Below are 24279 nucleotides of genomic sequence, written 5' to 3'. Positions count from 1 at the left end.
AATGATGATGAAGTCAAATACACCTGCTGCTGAGGAACTAAACACTGACTCTCTGGGTAAGATCAGATTACAGATGCCTTTTGTGTCCATTATGGTACAGTCTTAATGTATGTGAGCTCCAATGTATATGTGCCTTTCATTCACAATTGCAAAACAAGTAGAATAGGACAAACTTTTGATGTGTATAAGCTTTCTTCATAGGCGGCTTAAGGGGGAACCTCATTTGTCAGACTCTGTTCTGGTTCAGCTTCATAGCTGATGTTGTTTTAGTAGGATAGTAACACCTGATTAGACTATGTAACATTCTAGATCCTGGCTGGATTGCCATGTTTTCTCAGTCAGGTAGCCTATGTCATGGTATCATCATTGTATCATACCTTTCAGTCAGTTGTGCTCTCACATAACACTGTATTCTAATTTCTAGCACTGAAAGACCGCCAACAACAGCCTATGTTGACCCAGCCTGTCTCAGGAACGTCAGCCCCAGAGAGACATGTACAGAATGGACAGAGCTGTATGGACATGGACATTGACTATTGTGGATGCTGCGAACACATTATGGAGTTCTTCGTACACTGTGGGAAATGTGCGTATATCTGTCAAGATTGTTTTTTAATGTTATTTAGTCTTTTTGGTTAGTCTTTGTGGTTTCTCATTTCAGTTCAATTTTAGTTTTACAAGTTCAAAGGTAATTTTAGTTAAATATTTGAGTTAAATATTTTTTTCCACTGCTTTTAGTCTTTGTTGTCATTAACTATAATAACCCTGCTGCTTTTATAGAGGAATGGAATAAAACAGAAATCTTCAGATTCTGAAATGTGCAATCTATGGTCTTTTGGTCCCCCACTGTGAACTTCAAGGCAGTGCTGCCTGGAAGGCGCTAGGGTTATGCAAGGGAAAGGGTTGGGGTTAGGGTTAGGGTTAGGGTTAAAGTTAGGGTTGGGGTTAGGGTTAGGGTTTGGTGCCTTGAAGTCGATGGTGGCAGTGCTGCCTTGAAGTCGACGGGTAGGGGCGAAAAGTGCAGCTACTATTTTGTCCTTGATGCATAAAAATAACACCCAGAATAAACCTTCAACAGTGGTACACATGTACACAAAATATTAATTCGAGCCAAACAACAGGTGCTATTAGAAGTGGCCGGGGGCAGTGGGAAGTAAAACGATTGCATTAATAAGATTATCAAGGGGAGAGGTGTATTTGCTTGACTGCTGAGATCAAGGGCCCTAATTTAAATGCTGGGCAAAGTCAGTCTATGAGCAAATGTCTTGTTCATGAACTAATGGCATAATGTACTGTAGTGTGAACGTCATGTGAGACAGCTGTTAACCAATTATCAACAATCTTGCTCCAGTATCATTAGTCTTCCCTTTAAATCTAAATCAAATATGCAAGCAATGATGGTTAGATTAGAAATGGAAAATAAAAAACGTAAGAAAACAGACAGTAAAAAATGATTTGCCCTTGATGTTATCTTAACTTGTATACTATTCTTTTGTTGATGAAAATTCAAAAGCCTGTTAGTTAAAATTGCCATAGACACACAATATCAACAAGACACATGTGGAGCTGTGGTTAGAGCTCCAGATGGGCACGCTGGCAACCTGGGTTCAATTCAGATTGGCCAATGACAGGTGGCTTTTTCACCAGGCTATTTTCTTTGCTTTCTGGTTTTTCCAATGCGACTGGCGATTGAAATACCATGAATCCCTTTCAAGGACGGCCCCGCTTGGGCTGAGGTGAGTTTTCTCTCTTTAACCCCAGCGGCGGAGAGGGCCTGGATCAGCTATCAGTCATTCATCATCGGAGCCGTTGCGCAGGAAGGGGATGCGAGTCCTATACTATCTCGACGACTGGCTTCTCGTGACCAACTCACCAATGGAGGCCATGGAGCAAGCGCAACGTCTGATTCTCCACATATCGCAGCTGGGCTTTGCGATAAATTGGGAGAAGAGCACAGTTACCCCGTCGCAAGAGATTGCATACCTGGGGCTCACCTTGGGCACGGCGACAGGGCATGAACATCTATCGGACGAGCGGCGCGAGGCTCTTCTGCGACTGGCACATCGTGCCATGGCATCTCGGAGAGTGTCGGCCCAAACCGTCATGTCATTGTTGGGCATGATGTCAGCCGCTCATGTGGTCCTAGGCCTTCTCCACATGTGGCCTTTGCAGGTGTGGTTTCGGTACCTCAGACTGAATCCTCGGCGGCAGAAATTCTGCTTGCTCAAGCTGCCGCGGTCTGTTATGCTCTCTCAGGGCGGAGGACAACCCGCTGCTGGGTGTGTAGCTTCATTAGATTCTACCTCAGGGATATGACAGCTGGCTCTGTGTCCGAGGTGATATTGAATGTTGCTGCGGACAGGAAACAGAGCCAGAGTTGAGTCTTGGTTCCTAGGCCACAACTCCCCCTCTTCTACACTTGGACAGCTGGGCGTAGACTCATTTAAGCTCCACCCTTTTTTGCACTAGTGCAGCTGTTAGAGGTCAGAGCCCATGCTAAGTATAACTATTGTTACATGGTTTATCATATCTCTATTAAGAACAACCGTGAAACATGTAGGCCAGGCAAATCATGGGGCAGGCTTCTGAAAATGCACTGGCATTAAGTATGATAACACTCTACATTTATTTGGAAATCCGAAATGAAAACCAGCTCACCTTACATTGCTGTAGTGACAGAATATGAGTCTCCGTTTTCGATTGGTCTTTGCCTTTGCTACCACAAAATTTGTTATATAGGCTGTGATGTTATTTTTGCATCCCTAGGCTTGTGCCACTGTTTTTTTGTGTGCTTTGCATAGGTGTATACATCTAAGTGTATAGATAAGTCCAATGAGATGGGCGCAGAAACCTGTGGAGATAACCAGAGTAAGCTAATAACGTTACGGCACACTAATGTTATGTTACCTTTACTGAATGAAACATTTTATAGCCGTTTTGCTTTTTAATCATTGTTGTAATGAACAGACCTACCCAGCTTTACAGGAACAATGTTGCTCCTTTATGTAGTTATCTGCTGTCTCAATCACCAACTGATGCGGTGAGTCATTTTTACACTGGGACCTAGGCTTTTGTCTCTTATCTTTATGTGATCGTGTTGCTGTTTCACTTTCATTTCTTGGATATGGCCTTCGAAAGTATGTTTTTTTTCAGCTTCATGAAAATTGGACAAAATTTATCCAGCTGTTATTGATAACGCCATGCCAGCTGTGAAAGCATATCGGACACCGTCAACCAAAGATTGCTGTCAACTTTTGTCAAATTGGTTAAAGTTTGTTGGACTAAGCAACAATAACTAAGGGGGACGTGCCTTAGCGAAGGGTCAATTGTCCTTATTGTTGTCCCTGTCAAGGTTGCCGTGGTCGTGGATACCTCAACTTAATTACGGATCATAATCTCCCACAATTATGACAGGGAGACAGTGAGTCAGTATGGTGACTGTTCTTTATTTAGTTGTGTGACAGATCAGTTAGTTTTGGTGACACGTATTGACTGTCTTGTTAAACCCAAAAATGTCTGAGAGACCCATACACATGCATACGTAGTCACAACCAGTGCAAAATCATTCCTTATCTTGAACAGAGAAAAGATAATAATCAATATTCCTTATCATAATCAATAATGTGCAGCATTACAAAATAATGTAGAGTTTGACGTACATGTCCCTCCATTTACTTTTATGATGCAATGGAGACAGACTCCTTGCAACTTGTGGACACAAATGACCATCTTTTTGAGCAAAGTTGCCATGCAGTCACACGCCAGTTTCCTAGTTTCCTGATTGGATGATTGCGGCATGTTGCCCTATAATTCTCTAAAAATGTATAGTTTTTTTGCTGTTGTTAAAAATTGTTGCCCGAAATTTCCTGAAAAAAAAAACACTCAGTGAGTGACACTGCCTCAAAATGGTATCCTGCTGGCCTTTCCATCTTCAAGTTCAGAGTTCTCAATGCAATGAACATAAATGCTACTGTCCACTTTTAACGATGGTGACTACAGTAATGTGTGAAAAGACAATAGTCCCTTGAATGATTTCCTTTTCTGTATAAAAACAATAGAATTAAAGAGGTCTGGAGTATTTCAACATAGATCCCAGTTTGTTGAGGTAACAGAGTACTGACAATATGAAAATAAACAAACAAAACCGGTGCTACCTAGTTTGGGTTAGCAAGGCAGCTACAGTGCTTCAGGAGGCAAGCTAGATAGATAGATAGATAGATAGATAGATAGATAGATACTTTATTGATCCCCAGGGGAAATTCAAGATGATTCAAGCTCATGGGACTTCTCCTTTAAGATGATCAGAAAACATTTATTGATCACTCTTCAGTTCAGAAAACAGATCAGAAAACAACTGGAAAAACATAGTACAATATAACTAACACTATCATTGAAATACTGTTCACATCTATGAAGTGTTTGTATTAGTGCTAGGGGTCAGCTGCTGCTTTTAGGAAACCAGTAGAAGTGCAAGACAATACAATTTGTGTGGTTGTGTGTGTGTGTGTGTGGGTGTATGGATGTGTGTGTGTGTGTGTCTGTGAGACAGAGAGAGAGAGAGAGAGAGAGAGTCTCATTTAAAAAGCTGATTGGTCACCCTTCTCTTCCTCCTCTTTTCTCCCATGGTCTTTAGAGTCCTGTGACGCTTTGTGAACCACACTTTGTGGGGTTCTCTTCCCCTACAGAAAGAGAGAGAGAATGTGTGTGTGTGTGTGTGTGTGTGTGTGTGTGTGTGTGTGTGTGTGTGTGTGTGAGAGAGAGAGAGAGAGAGAGAGAGAGAGAGAGAGAGAGAGCAAGAGAGAGACAAAAAATACATGTATATGTGTGTGAGAGAAAGAGGGAGAGGGATAAAGAGAGATATAGAGGTTAAAGGGAAAATATGGATGAGAAAGAACAAGTGGTGAAATGCATGACACACTTAAGCGGAGCACAACAACCAAGTGAAATGAGACCCTCCAGATTCTAAAATGTCTGTCCCACCTACCTCACTCTTTTCTGCAGGCTCATTTTCATCTGAAATTCTGAACAAAATACAGAAAAATACCAACATGTTAAAAATAACCCCATCATTGGGCACATATATGGGGTAAGTTTTACATTTAAGTAATGCATGTTAGTTAAAGACATATGTTGAAAGACATTCTCTAAAATTAGCTCTCTGATGTAGGATACACATCATTCGGTTGCATTGCTTTAGTACTCAATTTTGATTTATGTTTGCGGTATTGACTGGTATTTAGCAGACACTTTTATCATTAGACATAAAGCTAGATAGATACATATACTGTATACTTTCTAAAATCACAATAATAATATATAATAATACTATTAAGATTCATAAATAACAAGTGATACTACTCCGAAGAATCATCACAACACAAAAACTATGTCATTCAATGTCCCTTAGGTTGTGGCAAGTTATTACGGGCATGTGGCATGTTAGTATTGGGCAGCAAGATATGCTTTGTCCCCTTTTCCAAACAGCATTTCACTGTAGTCCTATTTCTGCCTTTGTCTTGTGTATTCAGTTTTTTTTATAAATAAATACTAAATACTGTCTACTCACGATGAAGATTGAGATATCCTCTCGATGTGGAAAGATTCCTTCTCTGAATCTCCCATGTCTTTTTTAATTTTTTTAAATCTGTAAGAGGCAAAAGACAGACCAAACTGTTTTGTACTTCATCTTTAAAGCTCTTTTAAAGTGTTTTAAAGTATGAAACTGACTGGCATAATTATTAGCATTACACAGTATCAACAAAATCGAAAACTTCAACTTTGTTAATAATGTTAATTATTTGCTTAGTATGCATTGCAACAAAGGACTAGCATTGGCTAGTTAGCTACTAAGGACACTAGCATTAGCCATACCGAGAGAAGCACACTTAGAGCACTTCAAGATGCTGAGCACTTCAAGATTAAACAGAAAAGGCCTTGTACTCACTTTATCACTGAGACAGTCACAACAACTACAAGTGCCACAATGGTCAGCCCGAACAGGATCCCGAGGGTGAGGATGACCACCATTGAGTCTGACCCGTTTCCCCCTGGGCCTTTCTCCACCTGGTGCTCCAACCCAGTGCCAAACACCGTCTCCAGCTCAGCCTGAACCTTCTCCTCCTCATCTTTAAGCTTGCTGTTATAACCAGAAAAACATGCACATGTAGAATACTGTACAAAATAATCATGGACATGTACTGTACAAAAGATTAAACAAAGCTGTAAACTGAGGATACACACACTTTTCAACCAGCATACCAATATACAATAGTGAAATCTCAAGATATGTACATACTAATTCAGAAGGGAAATCTTAATACAAATGTCTAAAATCTTTGTACAGTACAGTGGGCCTTTCTAATCAGTACTGATATAATCTCATATTTGAGGAACATACATCGAGAATATTGTTTCTTTTCAAATCAGATCATGTCTGTGTGTGTGTGTGTGTGTGTGTCATTATTAGAATAAGAGGTATTTATCATAAAATGAAAGCGCCGTGGGCAATTGTTCTACTGAAAATAAATATCAGTTTGGTAAAATATATATATCATAATGTAATATATACATATATATATATCGATTAATATATAAGATCCGATTTCTTGTTCAAATTGTGCACCTTCTCTCCAGAGACGCTGGTACACATGCACACTCACTCTGCCAAATCACACGGGAATCGAACCCAAAACACGAAATTTCTGTTAACTAACAAACTGCCGATTGTATGTGTTCACTGAACCAAGATTATGAAAATAAAACACAACTTTTCAATCTAAATCTTAATCTGAACAGATATAATGCCGAAACCTTTCAGAATTCTTCACTTGCTGCTGACGAAAAACGAATGTCCGCCATGTTTTTTGTGCACGTGAGCAACGTCTTTTTGTTGTTATGTCACAGGGTATGAATAGCTCAGCTGTGTGGCCAAGGCTATTCGTACCAGGGGTGTAAATAGACACTCTATTATATATATATATATATATATCTGATATATATATCAATATTATTATGATATATATATATATATATATATATCATAATAATAAATATCATAAGTGGGCAGAGACAGGGATGGGACCTTACTTCTGGACCTCCTTGGCAGACATGACAGTACCGCTGGCGTCCATGGCAACAAAGCTAACATATGTCCAACTGCTGAGTGCACGACGGTCAGTAGCCTCGCCGTTGCTATTGGCGATGCTGATTACCTTCACTGTCCAGTCCAAGACTCTCTCCAATGACCTGAGAGAGAGAGAGAGAGAAGGAAGGATTGAAAGAAAAATGAATCAAATTGAGAGGTAATTACATCACTGCCTATTCTACAGCTGTTTTTAATAGCTGTGGTATACCTAAGCAAATTGCATTACTTTTTGTGACATAAAAAGTGACACAGTAGAACAAATGAACACAGCCATTAAAACGCAAGCTGTAAAAATGTACATGTATTTCATGGCCTTATTTGAATACAAAATGTAAGGAAATCATTTAACAATTACTTACAATAAACACACACACACACACAGCACAGATGCTCTGAGTGACTTACTTCTCCAACTCTGATGTTTTCTCCTCCACTATGTTGATTGGCTGGTTAAGAGAGATGACCACAACGTTGTCCTCTCTACTTTCCTTTACGGTCACCTGGGGACATGTTATTAACAGGTAAAGTATTAGTGCCTAGACATCCTAGTAACACACACACACACACACACACACACACACACACACACACACACACACACACACACACACACACCACCCACCTCCACTGATGTTGTGTCGTAGAGTCCATGCTGGTCTTCTACCTTCACCTGCAGGCTCACCTTCCCACTCTCACCAGCTACTGACACTACATACACCTGACCACTAGAGGGCTCCACAGCAAACATGGAGCTGGGCTCCACCAGAGAGTACTTCAGTGTCTCCCCCACATCAGGGTCTGTGGCCTGGGGTGAGAAAGGTAAACAAAAAAGATTGGGCAGATAGATTCAAGACTTGTTACTGGTATGTCATGAACACATAAAATATACAGCAGTGGTCTCCAACATGGTGCCACTGGGCACCAGGTAGCCCGCGGGAAGGCTATGAGGCGCCCCCAGCGCACCTCCTAAAAATAGCCAACAGGTCGCCTGCAGATCACGCTCTAAAAACACGCTCCATTGTGAAGTTTTCAATAGTCTAGACCAGAACCATTTTAAGAATGTATGTAGCCATACATCCGTAACATTACATTGATATTGGTGATACCTTACAAATTGTAGCTGCGTAAAAATTTTAGCCTTTGGCTCCGAATCCGTTTCCCATTCAATCTTTAAACAACAACGGAAGCGGAGCGCATACACGCTGCTCGCACGCATAGACAGTAAAGGGGGAAAAAACTTGCTTGTCTGGTGTAGCCAATGGAAGCATATCTTTGCAAAAGTTCTGTGGCCATTCCATGTTTGTCAAATATGGTTCTTGCATGATTGTTCAAGGACTGAAAAAAATTGCTTTAGCTCACAGGCCTTTTCTCCTCCGTAGACTACTGTCGTATAATAGCACTGAAAATTTTGTGACATGCATGACTGAGCAGGACGGTGCATTACCTTTTGTGTCAGATCATGGAGAGATTTCAGGTGCGCAATAACTTTAAAAGGAGTCTTCATATATTAGGGTGTGGGCGATTACTATTGAAATGTTAAAACCGAATTGAAACAGAACTTAAACAACCCCTGAATTCATAATAGTGGGTGGGTATAGATTGGGTACAAATTGTAAACAAAATTATTAATTGCACAAAAAGATTGTTTTGTTTTCTCTTTTGTTAAAAAATTAGATTTGATTCCCCATGCAAACTTTGAAATGAACAAACTGAACAAAAATGTTGGTAGTGTTGCATATCATATATGATATTAAAGTATTGAAGAATCAGATGAAAATACAGTTGCTTAATGTATAAAACTTATAGGCCTACACAATATTGATCATTTAAAAGTAAAAATCACATAGGCCTATTATTTAGGAGGACTACCCTCGCAAAAAAGGGGTGAGGGTCTGTCTGTTTCAAATGAGTAGCCCTCCATATGATTTCAAATGAGTAGCCCTCCATATGATTTCAGATGAGTAGCCCTCCATATGATTTCAGATGAGTAGCCCTCCATATGATTTCAGATGAGTAGCCCTCCATATGATTTCAAATGAGTAGCCCTCCATATGATTTCGGGTCTTCAGGTAGCCCTCATTCCCCAAAAGGTTGAAGACCCCTGATGTACAGTATACAGTGTATGGCAGACGCCAGCCACCAGCCAAATGCTCGTAAAATATGAAAAGTGGCTGGAAGTAATAGACACAAAGTAATAATTTGACATTGAGTTGCTGGTGAATTTGACTAAAAACTGCCAGTGGCTGGTAGATGTAGACATTTTCATTTCATACAAGATAAGATGAGATCTTTTCACAGTTCTCCTGTGGTTTGCCTGAGGAGGACATGAACTGGTAATGTTTTTGCGTCCTATCTCTACAGTAAGTGCTGTTGCGTACAAATATGTGCAATCTTTCCTGTTAGGATGATAAAGGACACCTTTGTTTGTGGTAAATGCCATAAAAGCTGTCTTATCACAGAGCCTTTGTGACCCATGGATGGGAAAATAACTGATAGTGAAAAACATGCTAGGAGTGAACAAGACAATAGTAATAATAATAAACATAAAAAAAAAAAACTTATTTAACTGCAATTATGGAATTATTAGTGGACGATGTCTGTCAGCACACGGGACCTGAAAGAACCCCCATATACACAGGCTCATACCTTGACTTTAACGACAGAGTCCTTGAATGGGGCAATGCTGAAGATCTCTGCAGTGTAGGGGTCACTGTCAAACACTGGCACTTCATTCACATCTTCCACCTGAACCGTCACCTGAGGAGAGGAGACATTTGTAAAATAAAATATGTGCAATAACGTCAATTATCAGTAATAAGTAATAAATATAATATTTCTGCCATTTGTTTTCACAGCAAATGTCTTAATGCCATTTGCTGAGATATATATGATATATAATTCAGTTCTGGGGAAAAAAAAATAAGAGACCACTGCACATTTTTCTGATGTCATCCTACGGTTGCTGAGTTGACAGTCTTAATTTTGAATATGACTACTAGTTTGTGTAGCAGATTGATACAATGTGGGGGTGTTAGGTCTAAGGCCAGAATATCAACAGAGAGGGTTAAAGCGGAGCAAGTAATCAAGGATCTTTGATATCAATACGCAAACAACTGACAGGTTGATTAGTGAAGCTCATGGGTTCTTGACAGTTCTGCATTAAAGCCAGTCATCGTGGATTACTTTTTATTCCGTGAGTTATTACCTGATTATTACGTAGATCGATATGCCTAATAACACAATTCACCCTTTGCTAAGTCCCGCCCTCCTTAGTTACTGTTGCTATGCCTGACAAGCTTTAGCACCCTGCACGTCTATTACATAGGGGGAGAACCGGGACTTTTCAATGAAATGTAATTTACAAAGACATCGTACCACACTGAAAGCTAATATTTTGTCACTAGCAACCTACATCTGTCCTCAGTTGGAATTTCATCTCTGAACAAAACCGTTCATGAGTTATTTAAGCAGAAGTCGAATGTGCGTTTTGTTTCATTCGACTCTCCTGGCCAGAATGAATGGAACAGGCATGGGGGACAAAAGAAACATACCATTTAAGCTATGTACTTCACACAACTTCAATATTTGACAACATATCATGAATGGTACTTCAAATAGGTGTTATTTTAAATAGATTGCTGATGGGCTATACATCTTGGTGAACGTCTGTTAACAACTTCTTGCCGTGAAGCGTATATCTGGCGGTTATGGAAATATCATGCAATATGCCATTTTTTATAGTTAGAACAATATGTGTTCCTAATTATATCATGTTTCTATAGTGTAACATGTTATTTCACTGTGTCTTTACGTGGGTTAGGGCACCACACATCCAAATAAGTGCCCTTCATGACCCACAGGCCTTCAGTCTCCACAGGTTAACATGGCAAAACTCGAAAAGCTTGTCAGACCTCCCGTGCCTAGTGACGGGTTGCTAAGCCACGATTGGCCTGTGGCGGTTTTCGGGTGTGGCTTAGCGAAGGGTGAATTCTACAGGTGGTGACAGGTCTTGCCGTTATTAATATTCAAGCCAGTGCATTAGAACAACTAAGGGGCGTTGTTGGCCACGACGCAAAGTGAGTTATTATTATTATTATTATTATTATTATTATTATTATTATGAGGAGTAATAATGGTGGCAGCAGTGTTATTATTAATAGTAATTTATTCAAATTTAATTCTTAATATATTCAATTATTTTATTTTATTTTACTTACCACTGCCAGGGCGGTGCTAGGGGGAACCCTGGTGTCAGTGGCCTCCACAGAGATGACGTAGAACTCCTTTTCCTCCTTGTCCAGTTCCACCAGAGTGCGGACGGAACCGGCGGTGTTCACGGAGAACAGATCCGTGTGCGTCTTCAGATTGTAGCTGACATCGATGAGAGAGCTTCCAGAGGAGGCCATGACAGTGCCCACCTCGCTGTCTTTGGGTTTGTTCTCCGCAACACTGAAGTTGTAGGTGGGGCTCGCAAAGGTCAGACCCTCCTCCAGGCTCACAGTCCGGATGTAGATGAGGACGGTGGCTGAGGGGGCACAAGCAGAACGCAAAAAAAAAACACTCAAATAGAGCAAAGGATAAAAATAAAGAGAGGGAGTGTGTGTGTGTGTGTATGTAGCTGTGTGTGCAAATTAGTATACAGTATTGGTGTAGTATTACCTGTAGAAGAGAGGGGGGTTGTCCCATGGTCCTCAGCTTTGGCTGTGAGGTTCAGCAGTGTGTCTTTTGTTACATTGGAGAGGTCAGAGGTCAATGTGATGTCACCAGTTTCACTATTGAGGCTCAAGTATTCCGAGGCACCAGATGCAAAACTGTATGAAAATATTAAATACACCTTTGGTTACGTCTGGATACATGATACAAATCACTTTGTGCTCTCTGTTTGACAGGCACTATAGTAACAAAGGTCTTTGTCATTTCTACATTTTTGCATCTAATCTCATTTCATTTTACTGTTTTTGTGAAACAAACACCTGAGAAACAAAGTGAAGATGATTACATGTATTTTTCCTCCACAAAACTCAAAATATACAATTAGTGATACAATATGCCTGAAGACATACACGGTGACATCATCGTCAAGCATCAGTCCCACACCTGGTGTTAACGAGATGATGAATAACAAAAATTCACCTGTATGTGATGACAGAATTGTTGCCAGCATCCTTATCTGTTGCTGTCACAGTCAGCACCAGGTCTCCCTCTTTGCTGTCCGTGGACAGGATATTTTTACTGTATGTGTCCATGCTGAACACCGGGGCGTTGTCATTCACATCTGTGACTGAGACCCTGATGTTGGTGACGGTCTGTGAAAGTTTGAAAGTCAATCGGTAAACAAGCACAAAACAGATCCCTTGGAACAAATAAATCTCTCTGCACCTGAATATGATTTTTTCAGCCATAGAATTTACAAAAACACAAATGCACACACACACACACACATACACATTAATTCATACACACACACACACACAGCTTTGGAAATACCTGTCAGTGTACCATGCTCATTCAATATCAGTCCCTACCTGTCTCTGGGGTTTGCCGTTGTCAGTGGCGATGATGACCAGGTCATAGGAGTCCTTCGTCTCTCTGTCCAGCTCAGCCCGAGCCACGAGAGTACCGTCCTGAAACAGAGAGAGAGAGAGAGAGAAAGAGAGAGAGAGAGAGAGAGAGAGAGAGAGAGAGAGAGAGAGAGAGAGAGAGAGAGAGAGAGAGTCACACTTCACAGTATTCACAAGATCTTTTTACATTAGACAGCTGAAAATCTTTGTTGAATACAGATAATTATTTTTAGAAGCTAAAATATAAAAATAAAAACAGCCGACATAGGAGAGGAGTCAGGTGAAAAAAAATAAGCCGGTGTGCAGCTCGGTGTGCGTTCTCATGTGGTCTGGTATATCCTATTTAACTTCATGAAATTCGAATGGAAACTTGCAGAGGTGGCAACTGGCGGACAGAAAAATACAGGGAAATAAGGAAAACAGTCCCAAGAGAGCACACATTAGGATTCTTACCTCGGTGAAAGTGAAAGTGTCTGTGTAGGAGGACGTGGAGATGTTGACGCGGCCGTTCTCCCCGGCGTCCCTGTCCTCGGCCTGAATCTGGCACACGACTCCCAGGGCGACATCCGTGTACTTGCCCTCGGCCACGGAGATGGGTGAGGGGAGCGGCAGGAACTCGGGGTTGTTGTCGTTGATGTCCGTGACGGTGATGTTCACCTGGGCCGTCGCGTTCAGGCCGTCCACTGGCTGGTCCACTGCCGTGACCTGGGCATAGGTCGTACAGTATATCAGTAAGTGTGGTAGTTGGGAGGGTTTGTAACTGTGTGCTGGAGAGCACAAATGCCCTTTGAACTGGCTCGTCCTAAACCAGAACATCTTTTACAGTTTTTAAAAATGTATTAATTTAGCACACACTTTTATTCTAAATGATTTACAATACAGATATACATTGAATCCAATCTGTAGCCTATGTTTGTCGCTTAGCTTAAGGAGGTCTGGAGTCTCTTACCTGTAGAACATAGCTGTCCTGCTTCTCTCTGTCCAGAGTGGCATCACTGTTAAGGGAGATGGCGCCCATTTTGTTGATGCTGAAGGTATCGCTGGTCATGACAAAATATCCATTAGAGAAGCCACCCTGTAGAAACACACACACACACACACACACACACATATATTGCAATTCAATTTCATTTTTTTCACTTTTTGAACTGTTTGTAGATGTGATATCAACTTCCAATTGCTTTTTGCCCAATTTCCAGTCCTTCTTTCACTTCTTCTGGTCCTCTCTCTATATCTCTGTCTCTCTCTCCCCTCTTCCCTCCCCATATCCTCTCCTCACCTTATCCTTGTCTGTGACCTCCAGGGACACCAGGACGGCTCCTCCAGCCAGGTTTTCGGGCACGGCCACGTCGTAGCGTTCGCGGCTAAACTCTGGCGGGTTGTTGTTCACGTCCTCCACCTGCACCGTCACCGTGGCGTTCCCTGTCATGGTCGGTGTACCCTTGTCCACCGCCTCCACCGCAAGGGTGTAGCGCGTGCCGTCACCGTAGTCCAGTCTCCGGGCCAGCGTCAGCGCTCCAGTGACGGGGTCCAGTGTGAATGGAGTGGACTCCAAGGACGGCTCCACCTTGGCGATGCGGTATGTGAACTCAGCGTTTGTCCCCACGTCCTTGTCCGTCGCTATCAAGGTGGCCAGCAGAGTGCCAGGCTCGTCCAGCTCCGAGGCGGTGAGGTAGTACTGCGTCTGGGAGAAGACTGGCTCGTTGTCGTTGACGTCCAGCACCTGGATGACCACGGTGGCGGTCGCCGAGCGAGAGGGCCGACCCTGGTCCATGGCGACGACCTCGATGTGGAACTCGTCCTGCTGTTCCCTGTCGAGGGGTTCGGCAAGAGAGATAACGCCTGACTCGCCGTTCACGCTGAACCTCCCCGCGTTGCCTTGCAGAATGTAGCGAACCTCGCCATTGTATCCCGCGTCAGCATCTGAAGCTGTCACCGTGGTGATGTTCTCCCCTACCTCAATATCCTCGTTAACATTCATGGTGATTGAGCTGGTCGCAAACACAGGGCTGTTGTCATTGACGTCCTGGACCTCGACCTCCACCACCGCCTCGTCATGTTCAGTGCCATCGGACAGAGACAGACGGACGCTATAGTTCGCCTTAGTTTCATAGTCTAGCTTCACCTTAGTAGACAGCACACCATTGGCGTCTATGGAGAACTTGTCACCTTCAGTTACCACCTGTGGCACTGGACCATTAGAGTGGAATCTTACCTATGAACGAAAAAGGTGATAAAAAGTTAAAATAGATTTTATTTCAATAATAATGGAGGACAGTAGCCCAAGATTGCGGATTTTGACCTCATACAATAAGTGGATTAGCCTTGACTTTGGCATTCACGTTAAAAATCACAAAAAAAACGTATAATTATTATTAATTTGTTTTTGTTTTTGTTATTTTACCTATAAGACACGAGAATATCACATTTATGTCTTTGCTCAAGCATAAATGTAAACACAATATAAAATGTTTTTTTTTATGCAGTACAGCTCTGGAAAAATTAAGAGACCACTGCAAATATTTCTGATGTCATCCTACGGTTGCTGAGTGACATTCAAATGATTATATATATATATATATATATATATATATATATATATATATATATATAATCAGGAAATACTTACTTTAACAACCTCCACAATACCATCCATCTCTTCCTCCACGCTGGCATGATAGGTTTTCTGGAGAAACTTGAGCCCGTTCTCATGGGCCAGGATGTCCACGACCACTGAGGATGCCCGGGAAATGTCACCACCTAGAGGATTGGATTGTCCAGTGTTGACAAACAAAATACTCTAGTGAGTGATATGAATGGCCAACTCCACGACCTCAAATCCTGATTGAAGTTCCAACACTTTTGCAAACTTCTTTGCTGGACATTTCCCACTAAATCTGCAATGTTCTTATTAAAAGGCACAATGATTGTGTTCTAATTTCATATAAAATGTTTTTTAAATGTCATTTAATGTATATATATATATATATATATATATATATATATATATATATATATATATATATATATATATATAAAAGTACAATATGAATATTAACTTTGTTTGAACTTGCAGTTATCGTATCATCATTGAATGCATAATGCATTGTCCATGGTGTATACTGTTTCATAGTCAAACTCAAAGTCTGTAGAAACCTGTACTCTGAACATGTGTCGTCTTCACTACTGTCACCTTCAGAAGGCCTCATTATGTCTGGCTTACCATCTTTGGCGGTCACATACAGGGAGAACTGGAGGACCTTGTTCTCTTCCAGTGGGATGATCTTCACCAAGGTGATCTCCCCAGTGTCTTCACCTATAGCAAAGTAGCCATCCTGGTTGCCACCGGCAATGGAGTAAGTCACCAATCCATTCGCACCTTCATCTGGGTCTGAAGCCTCAACCTGTGAACAGACATGAGGAGTCAATGTCAACACAGTTCAGCGTACACCAAAACAGAAATGATTGATAGGTGGATGGGTGGAGGGATGGATGGATGAGTGGATCAGTGGGTGGATGGAAGGATGGATGGGTGGATGGATGAATGGATTGATGGATGGGGTTGGCAGGATAGTTAGATAGAAATACATCTTTGAAACAGCTTAACAAGCTCTACACATCACCTTATATACAGTACCCTCCAGAATTATTAGCACCTTTGCTAAAGTTGACTAAAAACTGGTATAAAAAATGATCTATTTGGGATTTATTGTAATCTCACAATGAAAACAAAATAAGAAAAATCCAACCTTGAAGGGAAGCAAATATTTTGAGAAAAAGGAAAATCTCATAAAGAAATAAATAATTTTAACAAAAACACGTTGCTCACAATTATTGGCACCCCTGCTTGGGTGCCAATAATGGCAATGGCCGGAGCTTGATTTTGTGTTCAGTAAATCATATTTGTTTGTTGTTCATGATACCATGCATCTTAACTAGATGTACCGCAGAGCGGTACAAAATATGACCGCCATATTTGCAATTCAGTGAGACAGTTAGAATCATATATGCCTTTCAGAGTGACTTATATTTTGTGGAAAAAATGTGCTGGACTGGGCGGCGGTCATATTTTGTACCATTTTTTTTGTATCATTGTGAGAGTATCATCAAAAGATTATTTTGTATGCCTGTTTTTAGTAATTTTTGCCAGAAGTGGCAATAATTCTGGAGGGTACTGTACATCTATGTACAACAACTAAACATCTGATCAGTTATTGTGATGACCTTGAGAGTGTCATTGGACACACTCCGGAGTGGTCAGCTGAATCACACAGGTGTGACCGCATGCAAGTTGCAACACAAACAACATGTCACCTTGACAACCAGCATTCCAGCAGTCTGATTGGCGAAGACTTTGCCCTCATACTTGGCGTCACCAAACTGGGGACTGTTATCATTCACGTCCAAAAGGTTGATTTGCACATTTGCAGTCACTACAGTATTGGGAGGAGCGTCCTCTCTTGCTTCAACCTTTAAGATCCCACAGGAATGAACAATATGTTATTACATTAAATTGATGATTTGAATGTAAAATATAATATGCAGTTCCATCCAGGTGAATTTGAATAATAACAAAATGTATTAATTATGCGTGATTTCTCCAGACTGAAGGACTTGATGCTATTAACCTCCAAATGACCATGTTGGTCAGACCTTTGGCATTAATGTTGTTGTCTGATACTTTTCAACCTACAGTATGTGGTGTGACTATGACAAATTGTGACTGATGCTGTAATTTAATTGTAAGAAAACCTATTACATCGCTCATACAACTCAGACACTCAACAGAACAGTCTTGCTAGTGGTCAATTTAATAGCCTTGTATATTTCCTCTGAAATTATGCTGAAAAAGATTAAAATGTATTACTCAGTCAGTTGTAATCATTAAGTGTTTTCCACAATTCTGACCTGAAACTGGATACTGGTGGAAGTCTCCCGATCCAGATCAGCCGAGGTATTCACCGTGATGATGCCATCTTGGCTCACAGCAAAAGGCACAGAGTCTGGAATGAGCCGGATTGTTCCAACAAATCCTCCCTGTCAAATGGACAAGATAATGTCTGGAGTCCACACATGTTTGTATGGCATGTCGTACATGTGTGGACTAACTGAGAGCCTTTACTCATAACCCTCTATCTGTAATAACAACAAGATGACAATGTCATCAGATCAAACCTTCAATCAAATCGGGCGTTTTGAAAATAACCGTTTTGTAGTCATGACATCTTTATATCCCTGGATTTTGATCGTCATTGGTTAGTGAAGAGATCACATGCTTACATCAATCTTATGTAGAGGTGTAAAAGTCCGGCTTCAGAAAGTAAAAGTCCCAACACATTTTTGTTCCAACCATTCACTTAATTAGCTATTTCTAATTAGCACAGCTCTTAAGCCAGGTACAGTACAGTAGCTCTGGTAATTAGTGAAATAAGTGGACTGGTAGAATGACTGGACTGGCAGGAATTTTACTTTTTGAAGCCAGACTTTTACATCTCTGGTCTTATGTTGAACGATTCTAGCAAAAAGACACATTACCAGGTCTTTATCTGTGACTTTGGCCTGCAGCACAAAGGAGTCCGACGGATAATTTTCCAGAATGGCCACGGAGTAGTCAGCCTTGTCAAATTGTGGGGCATTGTCATTGACGTCCTCAATGTTAACCACTACCAACGCGTTGGCAGTTTTAAAGCTGTCATCCTGCTGTGCGGCCTGGTATGTGAATCGATCACAGAGAAGAGGCAGACAGGTAAAAACATATATACTGTACAGCATATGAGTGAAAAATTTTAAGTGTTGTGTTTGAATAACAAAGGAAGAAGAGAAAATCACAGTTAACAATTAGTGCATGAAAGGGTTAATGAACTGACAACAAGCTAGGTCTCATCAAACAAACAGATTGTGAAATGTGATAATGACAGAGTAGGATACAACAAAGATGGGTAGTAAGATAGGTACAGTATGTGATAAATCCACATGATGTTGCTGAGCTTCCATCAAAACAGAGTGAGTTAATCAGAGAACTTATTTTAAGATCTTGAGATATAAAGTATTCTGTTGAATACAAACCAACAGAACAGCAATGGATAACTAAGAGAAAGAAATGTTGACTTTCCAAAACATTTTAAAATATTTCTCCTATAGTTGACTCATCAAACCAAAAATGTCTTTAAGAAAAGACTTGTGAACTGCTGCTGGGTTAAAGTATAAACTGTCTATTTCAAGTGGATATTAAACTCTTCTTTATATCTTCATCTGACCTTTATCTGAACATTGATGGATGATACTTCTTCTCGATCCAGTGGGGTTGTCACACTTATGATTCCAGTAACCGCATCCATGGCAAAGTTAGCCTGGTACTTGCTTGGGGCCACTGAGGAGATCAGAATCAAATGAATATGATATTTCATAGTTTTTTCAAAGTCAAACTTCAAAGCAACTGTGGTGTCCACAAACTGTCTCTTATGTAATCTACTAGTTCAATGAACAATTGTGTTTGTGTGTGCGTGTGTGTGTGTGTGTGTGTGTAATGTAATAAACTGTAATGACCCCCCCCCCCCATAATTCCATAATATTAGGGGCAAGGTCACTTGGCCTTCATTTTGGCCACACGTCACACGTCAAAGGCCACACGTCAAGGCACCAATGCCAAAGTTAACTATACAGTTTGTAACACAACTGGGATGCCCTCTACCTGCTGTGATGCTGTAGGCGATGGTCATGTTGATGCCCGTGTCGCCATCTTGGGCCTTTATGGTTGCTGGCTGGACTGAAGGCAGAGGTCCCCCCTGAAGTGGACAAGAGGGCAACAATTTACACATATTTTTTATATTTTTATATTTTTTTGTAGAATATTGCTTCAGGACATGAAATGTTTCTTTCATTATTATTATATGTATGTATGTATTGTATGTATTTATGTATGTAAAACAGTGGACACTTGCCTGATTCTCTGCTATGGTGGCCTCATAGAGAGTGTGATCAAAATAAGGGTTCAAGTTGTCAAAGTCCGTCACGTCGACTGTCACAGTCGCAGTGTCTGAGAGGCCATGAGGGTCCTGATGGACAGAGACGTGGTTGAGTGGTTATAGACAGGATGCATGCAGGTTCACATATAAACACAAGCAGACACACACACTACACACACACATACACACACTCACACACCAGTGTTTCCCATACATTGACTAATCTGTGGCGGGGCGCCACGAAATAAAAATCGGCCGCCACAGATGAATATTCTATGTTTAATTTAATTTAAATATAAAGTCAAATCCTTGCATTGTCATTGAGCTGCGCTTTTTAAGCACGCAGCCTTTCCTTGCCCCGCCCCGCTCTCTCTCGTAGCCCGCTGCCACTCCTCTGCATTTAACAAAATATTCACGATTGTTGAAGGATTGTTGTTGCCACATAGAAGCATTGCATAGAAGACGTCTGGCTAAATTGCTGTTAAATCCGCTTAGCATCGTGACCATGCTGCGCAAATTTGTTCAAAACTGCTGCATTGAAGTGAACTCTGCTAAGGTCTTATCACAACATAGTAGGCTACATTGAAGAGACTAAACTAAGTTAAGTTATGAAATCAAGCAGTATCTCAAAGCTAACGTTAGAATACTGTTTGGATGTCGAATTTAGAATGCTTAGCCTACTTACAGCTGCTTGTCAATTTCGTTGAAGGGCTCATTTTATTGACTCTGACACTGAATGTTTGCAAAATCCCGATGTAAATGGAAAAGTGTTTTCCAAAATTCAAAAGTGCTTGTTCCAAGGAGAAGTACGAACCTTTATTTTAACTATGTAGAAAACGTTATGAATTGCATCCACACATCAGCAGCCTTTCAACTGTGTTACAATTGCAAGGGTTTCCTCAAACGTCTTAAAAAGTGACAGGCACTCAATTAGACCTATACACTACCAAGACGATCTTAATACCCCACAACCCCCCCACCCCCCCGTTGTCAAAGTCAGCTACCGCCACAAATTCAATCCAATTCTGTGGGAAACACTGCACACACACACACACACACACTCACTGACTCATGGAGGCATACATATAATCATACATGGATAATGCATCTGCAAACCCACACACACACTGTGGCACACATGACTGATGCTGCTGCTACTCACCCTTGCTTCCACTGTGAATGTGTAGTGATTGCCCGTGTTGTAGTTCAGGCGTTCCATCAATAGAATCAGCCCGTCGGCCCTCATCTCAAAGACACTCGGCACTGGAGCCTAGAATAGAGCAGAATCACACTAACAAGCTGGAGACTTGATGCTCAACACAGTGGCTCGATAGTGTTTTAAGCCCCCGACGTCGTCTTCCAGGCAGGGCTGCCAACGTTGACTTAAAAGCACCTAATCCTAGCCTTAACCCTAACCCTAACCTTAACCCTTACCCTAATCCTAACCTTAACCCTAACCCTAACCCTAACCTTAGTCCATGCCTAACCCTAACCTTAGTCCATGCCTAACCCTAACCTTAGTCCATGCCTAACCCTAGCGCCTTCCAGGCAGCGCTGCCTTGAAGACAACGTTGGAGGCTTAAAACAGCAAGAAACAGTGTGTAGGATTGCTCCACTACTACATTTCCTCTGGAATATTAGGTCTACCTGAATATCTGAGCACATCTAGAACACAATAAGGCCGCCTTCAGACAGGATGTGCTTTTCTGCAGTGAGACCCGCCTGTTTTTTTTTTTTTTGCAGTATGTTGTTTCGTGTTGGTAGTAAGCGTGTTGTGCTTTTCTTATGCGCCCAGAGCACCTCACGTTTTGTGCACCTGCTTGCGTTTTTGCAGAGCCCTGAGCGCCTCGAAGTGAAAAAGGTGCCCTACGTCATTCACGTTTTTATGAAAATATAGTACACCTCACATTTTACTAGCAGCAAAGCACGTCCTGTCTGATCTCATCCTACGTTTTTACAAACGTATGGCACACCTGTACAACTTTTCTGAGATGCTCAGCTGCCGTAAGCATTTTCCATCTAAGAACAATGTTGGTCAGGTTGGCTTACCTGGATGGAGTAAGTCAATCGGTTGTTGGCATCAGTGACATCAGCATCCACCGCCTTCACCGTCAGCACTGGCGAGTCCACACCCAGTGTCTTTCATTGGACAGAAGATAAAGCATTATTTACATAGGCTACACACACACACACACACACACACACACACACACATGTATAGTAATGGAATTCTATATTTAATGACTGTGGGGGAGATCATTTGGTTCCCTGATCATGTTATGATTTTGTTTGTGACTTTACCTCAGAGACTGTGTCAGTGTACTGTGTTTGCTGAAAGACTGGTGGATTGTCATTCTTGTCTCTGACATTTAGTTCGCGAGTGTTCTTCATCTGTGGGGGAAGGGAATGTACATTGTGCATTTTTGTTATATTTAATTACTTCTTTCATAACATAAATTACATGTATGGTTATGATTATGGTTATGGATACATTTTTGTCCAAAGCGACGTACAAATACAAAACAATATAATACTTAAATTTAACAGGGAACAAATTAAAATGTTGGTCAGTCTATAATAAGGAGAATAGCAATAACAAACAATGTCAATTCAATCAATAGCCTAATGAAATAAACAATGAAAATGAGGGAAAAAAGCAATAATAATGTCCATTCAATCAATCATATAAAAACAATAACATGGCAAGACTACATTAAGGAGAATATCAATAGTAAACAACAAGATCAAAATGTATGCAGTATTAGTCTGAACTCACCCCTAACCTACATTTTACGGCATAGGTTAAGAGTCCACCACCCTGCAGAAAACAAAGAAAACATTACTTTGTGTAGAAATACTGTGTCAGTGTACATTACTTTGTCTATGTATCTCTGTCTGTTTGTGTGTCTGAAAGAGCTATTAGTACACTGCAGTATACACTAATATCAACTTTTCCCAACAGAGTGGGCCATCATTTCTGTGAATAATAATTTCATGTCATCTCATGATCGTCACCATCATCATCATACGTGTTACTGTTGTGCTGAACAGGTTGCCTTACTTCAAGAGCGTCTGCATCCAGCGGCCTTTTTGTTCTGACCACGGCGGTTGGGTTCCCGACGGTATAGTCCAGCTGCAGAAACGTGACTCCAGTGGGAAACAGATAGGCCTCCAGCACCAGATTCTCACCTGGAGGAATCCCCTGCAAGATCTCCACCTCACCTGGACCACAGGTACACGCTAGTCAGCATGGTACGGCTAAGATGTGTTTTGTCTTTCAATGGTAAAAATCACATACACTACACTGCTATGGCCACATATTGGAGATATATAAACATTAAAATATAATGTTTATATTTATGAAATGTAGCAGCTGTTTTAATCCAAACCCACTAACATTAGAAAAGCACTTAACAATAACAGTAAATATAAGAATAGCAATAGACAATGTCACATATCAATTTAGAGAAAAACAACAAGGTTTTCAGCTTTCCTAAAATCAAGTCAACAACAACAAAAAGTGCAGCCAGCATCACCTTCATAGTCTTCGTCTATTTCCCCCAGTTGGAAATTGGATCCGCCAGCACAGTTCACAGTCGTAGCTGAGGAAGGGAGGTGATGGGTGAGGAGAGAGGAATTTCCCAGCTCATTTGCAATAAGCCCCGAGAGGCCGTAGGTTACACTGATTTTATATATATATCCCTGTCTTGCCCTTTACAGTACAGTTGCATTTTCCAGCTAAAACTTACCTCCTGTCAGAAAGAGGCCATTACACAATCTCCTAACACAGTCAACATACTAAACAGCACCACACAACTCATCAAAGTGTATTTACTTACAATGGAGAGGCATGCAAATGTCAATAGTGTGAGTATAGTGAGTGATGATGAACTGGCATAAAGTTAAAGATTAAACATTATTTTCTACATAGCGCGTTTACAAGGATGTGACACTTGCCAAAGGGCTTGCTATTAAATACTGGCAATCCAGGGTGCCCCAGTCTTTCTTTTTGGACCTTTTCCTATTTTGTTTTTTTTAACTATAAAATATTGTAATACAACAAAACTAATCCTGCTTAAAATATTAAAGGAATGAGTCTTTACTTTTGTTAATCATTTGCTTAGATATTTAAAAATTTAAAACAGAAACATTGACCAGGAAGATAAAACCATTGCATTCCACTGTATAGAGCATAATGAAGACATCAAATTATAAAGCAAAGCCAACAACAGGCCTTAGCCAAGAAAATAGGTACATACTCGTTGGAAGACACCATGATCCGTATGGGAACACGACCCCCACAAAGAGAAAGACTTCAAAAACACAAGCAATTCCCATCTCAGGCGGCTGTTATTTTGACCCTGAAGAAGACCTTACGTTCCACACCTGATGTACAGTTGCTTCTGTGCTTTACACCCCCTGTTCCTGCCCTGAACTCACACAAAGCTTAGTAATCGTTTCTACCTTCTGACCAACCCCCCAACAAAATCAAGAGACGAATCAATACAGTGACTGACAGTTTCCATTGCCCGTCCTCTGTTTTTATGACCCAGTGTAAAACGTTATATCTACCACTGCAGGCAATAACAGGGTCCAAGGGGCAGAAGCA

At 41.1% G+C, this 24279-nt stretch overlaps 1 protein-coding gene across 1 annotated transcript; it reads right to left on the bottom strand.

Annotated features, from left to right (window-relative positions):
- Positions 1–3426: 3426 nt before the first annotated feature.
- Positions 3427–24171, bottom strand: LOC121718561 (protein dachsous-like). Its single transcript, XM_042103585.1, has 30 exons — positions 23930–24171; positions 23207–23272; positions 22732–22892; positions 22447–22488; positions 21972–22061; positions 21720–21809; positions 20833–20940; positions 19647–19760; positions 19397–19490; positions 18963–19075; positions 18241–18414; positions 17614–17742; positions 17020–17175; positions 15929–16109; positions 15335–15465; positions 13985–14920; positions 13655–13780; positions 13159–13410; positions 12670–12768; positions 12278–12450; positions 11804–11955; positions 11362–11669; positions 9791–9901; positions 7767–7949; positions 7550–7644; positions 7087–7245; positions 5945–6136; positions 5567–5644; positions 4985–5021; positions 3427–4679 (listed from the first exon to the last, which is right to left on the bottom strand). Exons 1-30 carry the CDS (start codon positions 24006–24008, stop codon positions 4578–4580), a joined length of 4731 nt encoding a protein of 1576 aa, XP_041959519.1. The 5' UTR covers positions 24009–24171; the 3' UTR covers positions 3427–4577.
- Between the last annotated feature and the right edge of the window lie 108 nt (positions 24172–24279).

The sequence above is a fragment of the Alosa sapidissima genome, chromosome 9, assembly GCF_018492685.1.
Source record: "Alosa sapidissima isolate fAloSap1 chromosome 9, fAloSap1.pri, whole genome shotgun sequence".
Taxonomy (NCBI): Eukaryota; Metazoa; Chordata; class Actinopteri; order Clupeiformes; family Clupeidae; genus Alosa; species Alosa sapidissima.
This window is presented reverse-complemented; position numbering and strand designations above follow the sequence as displayed.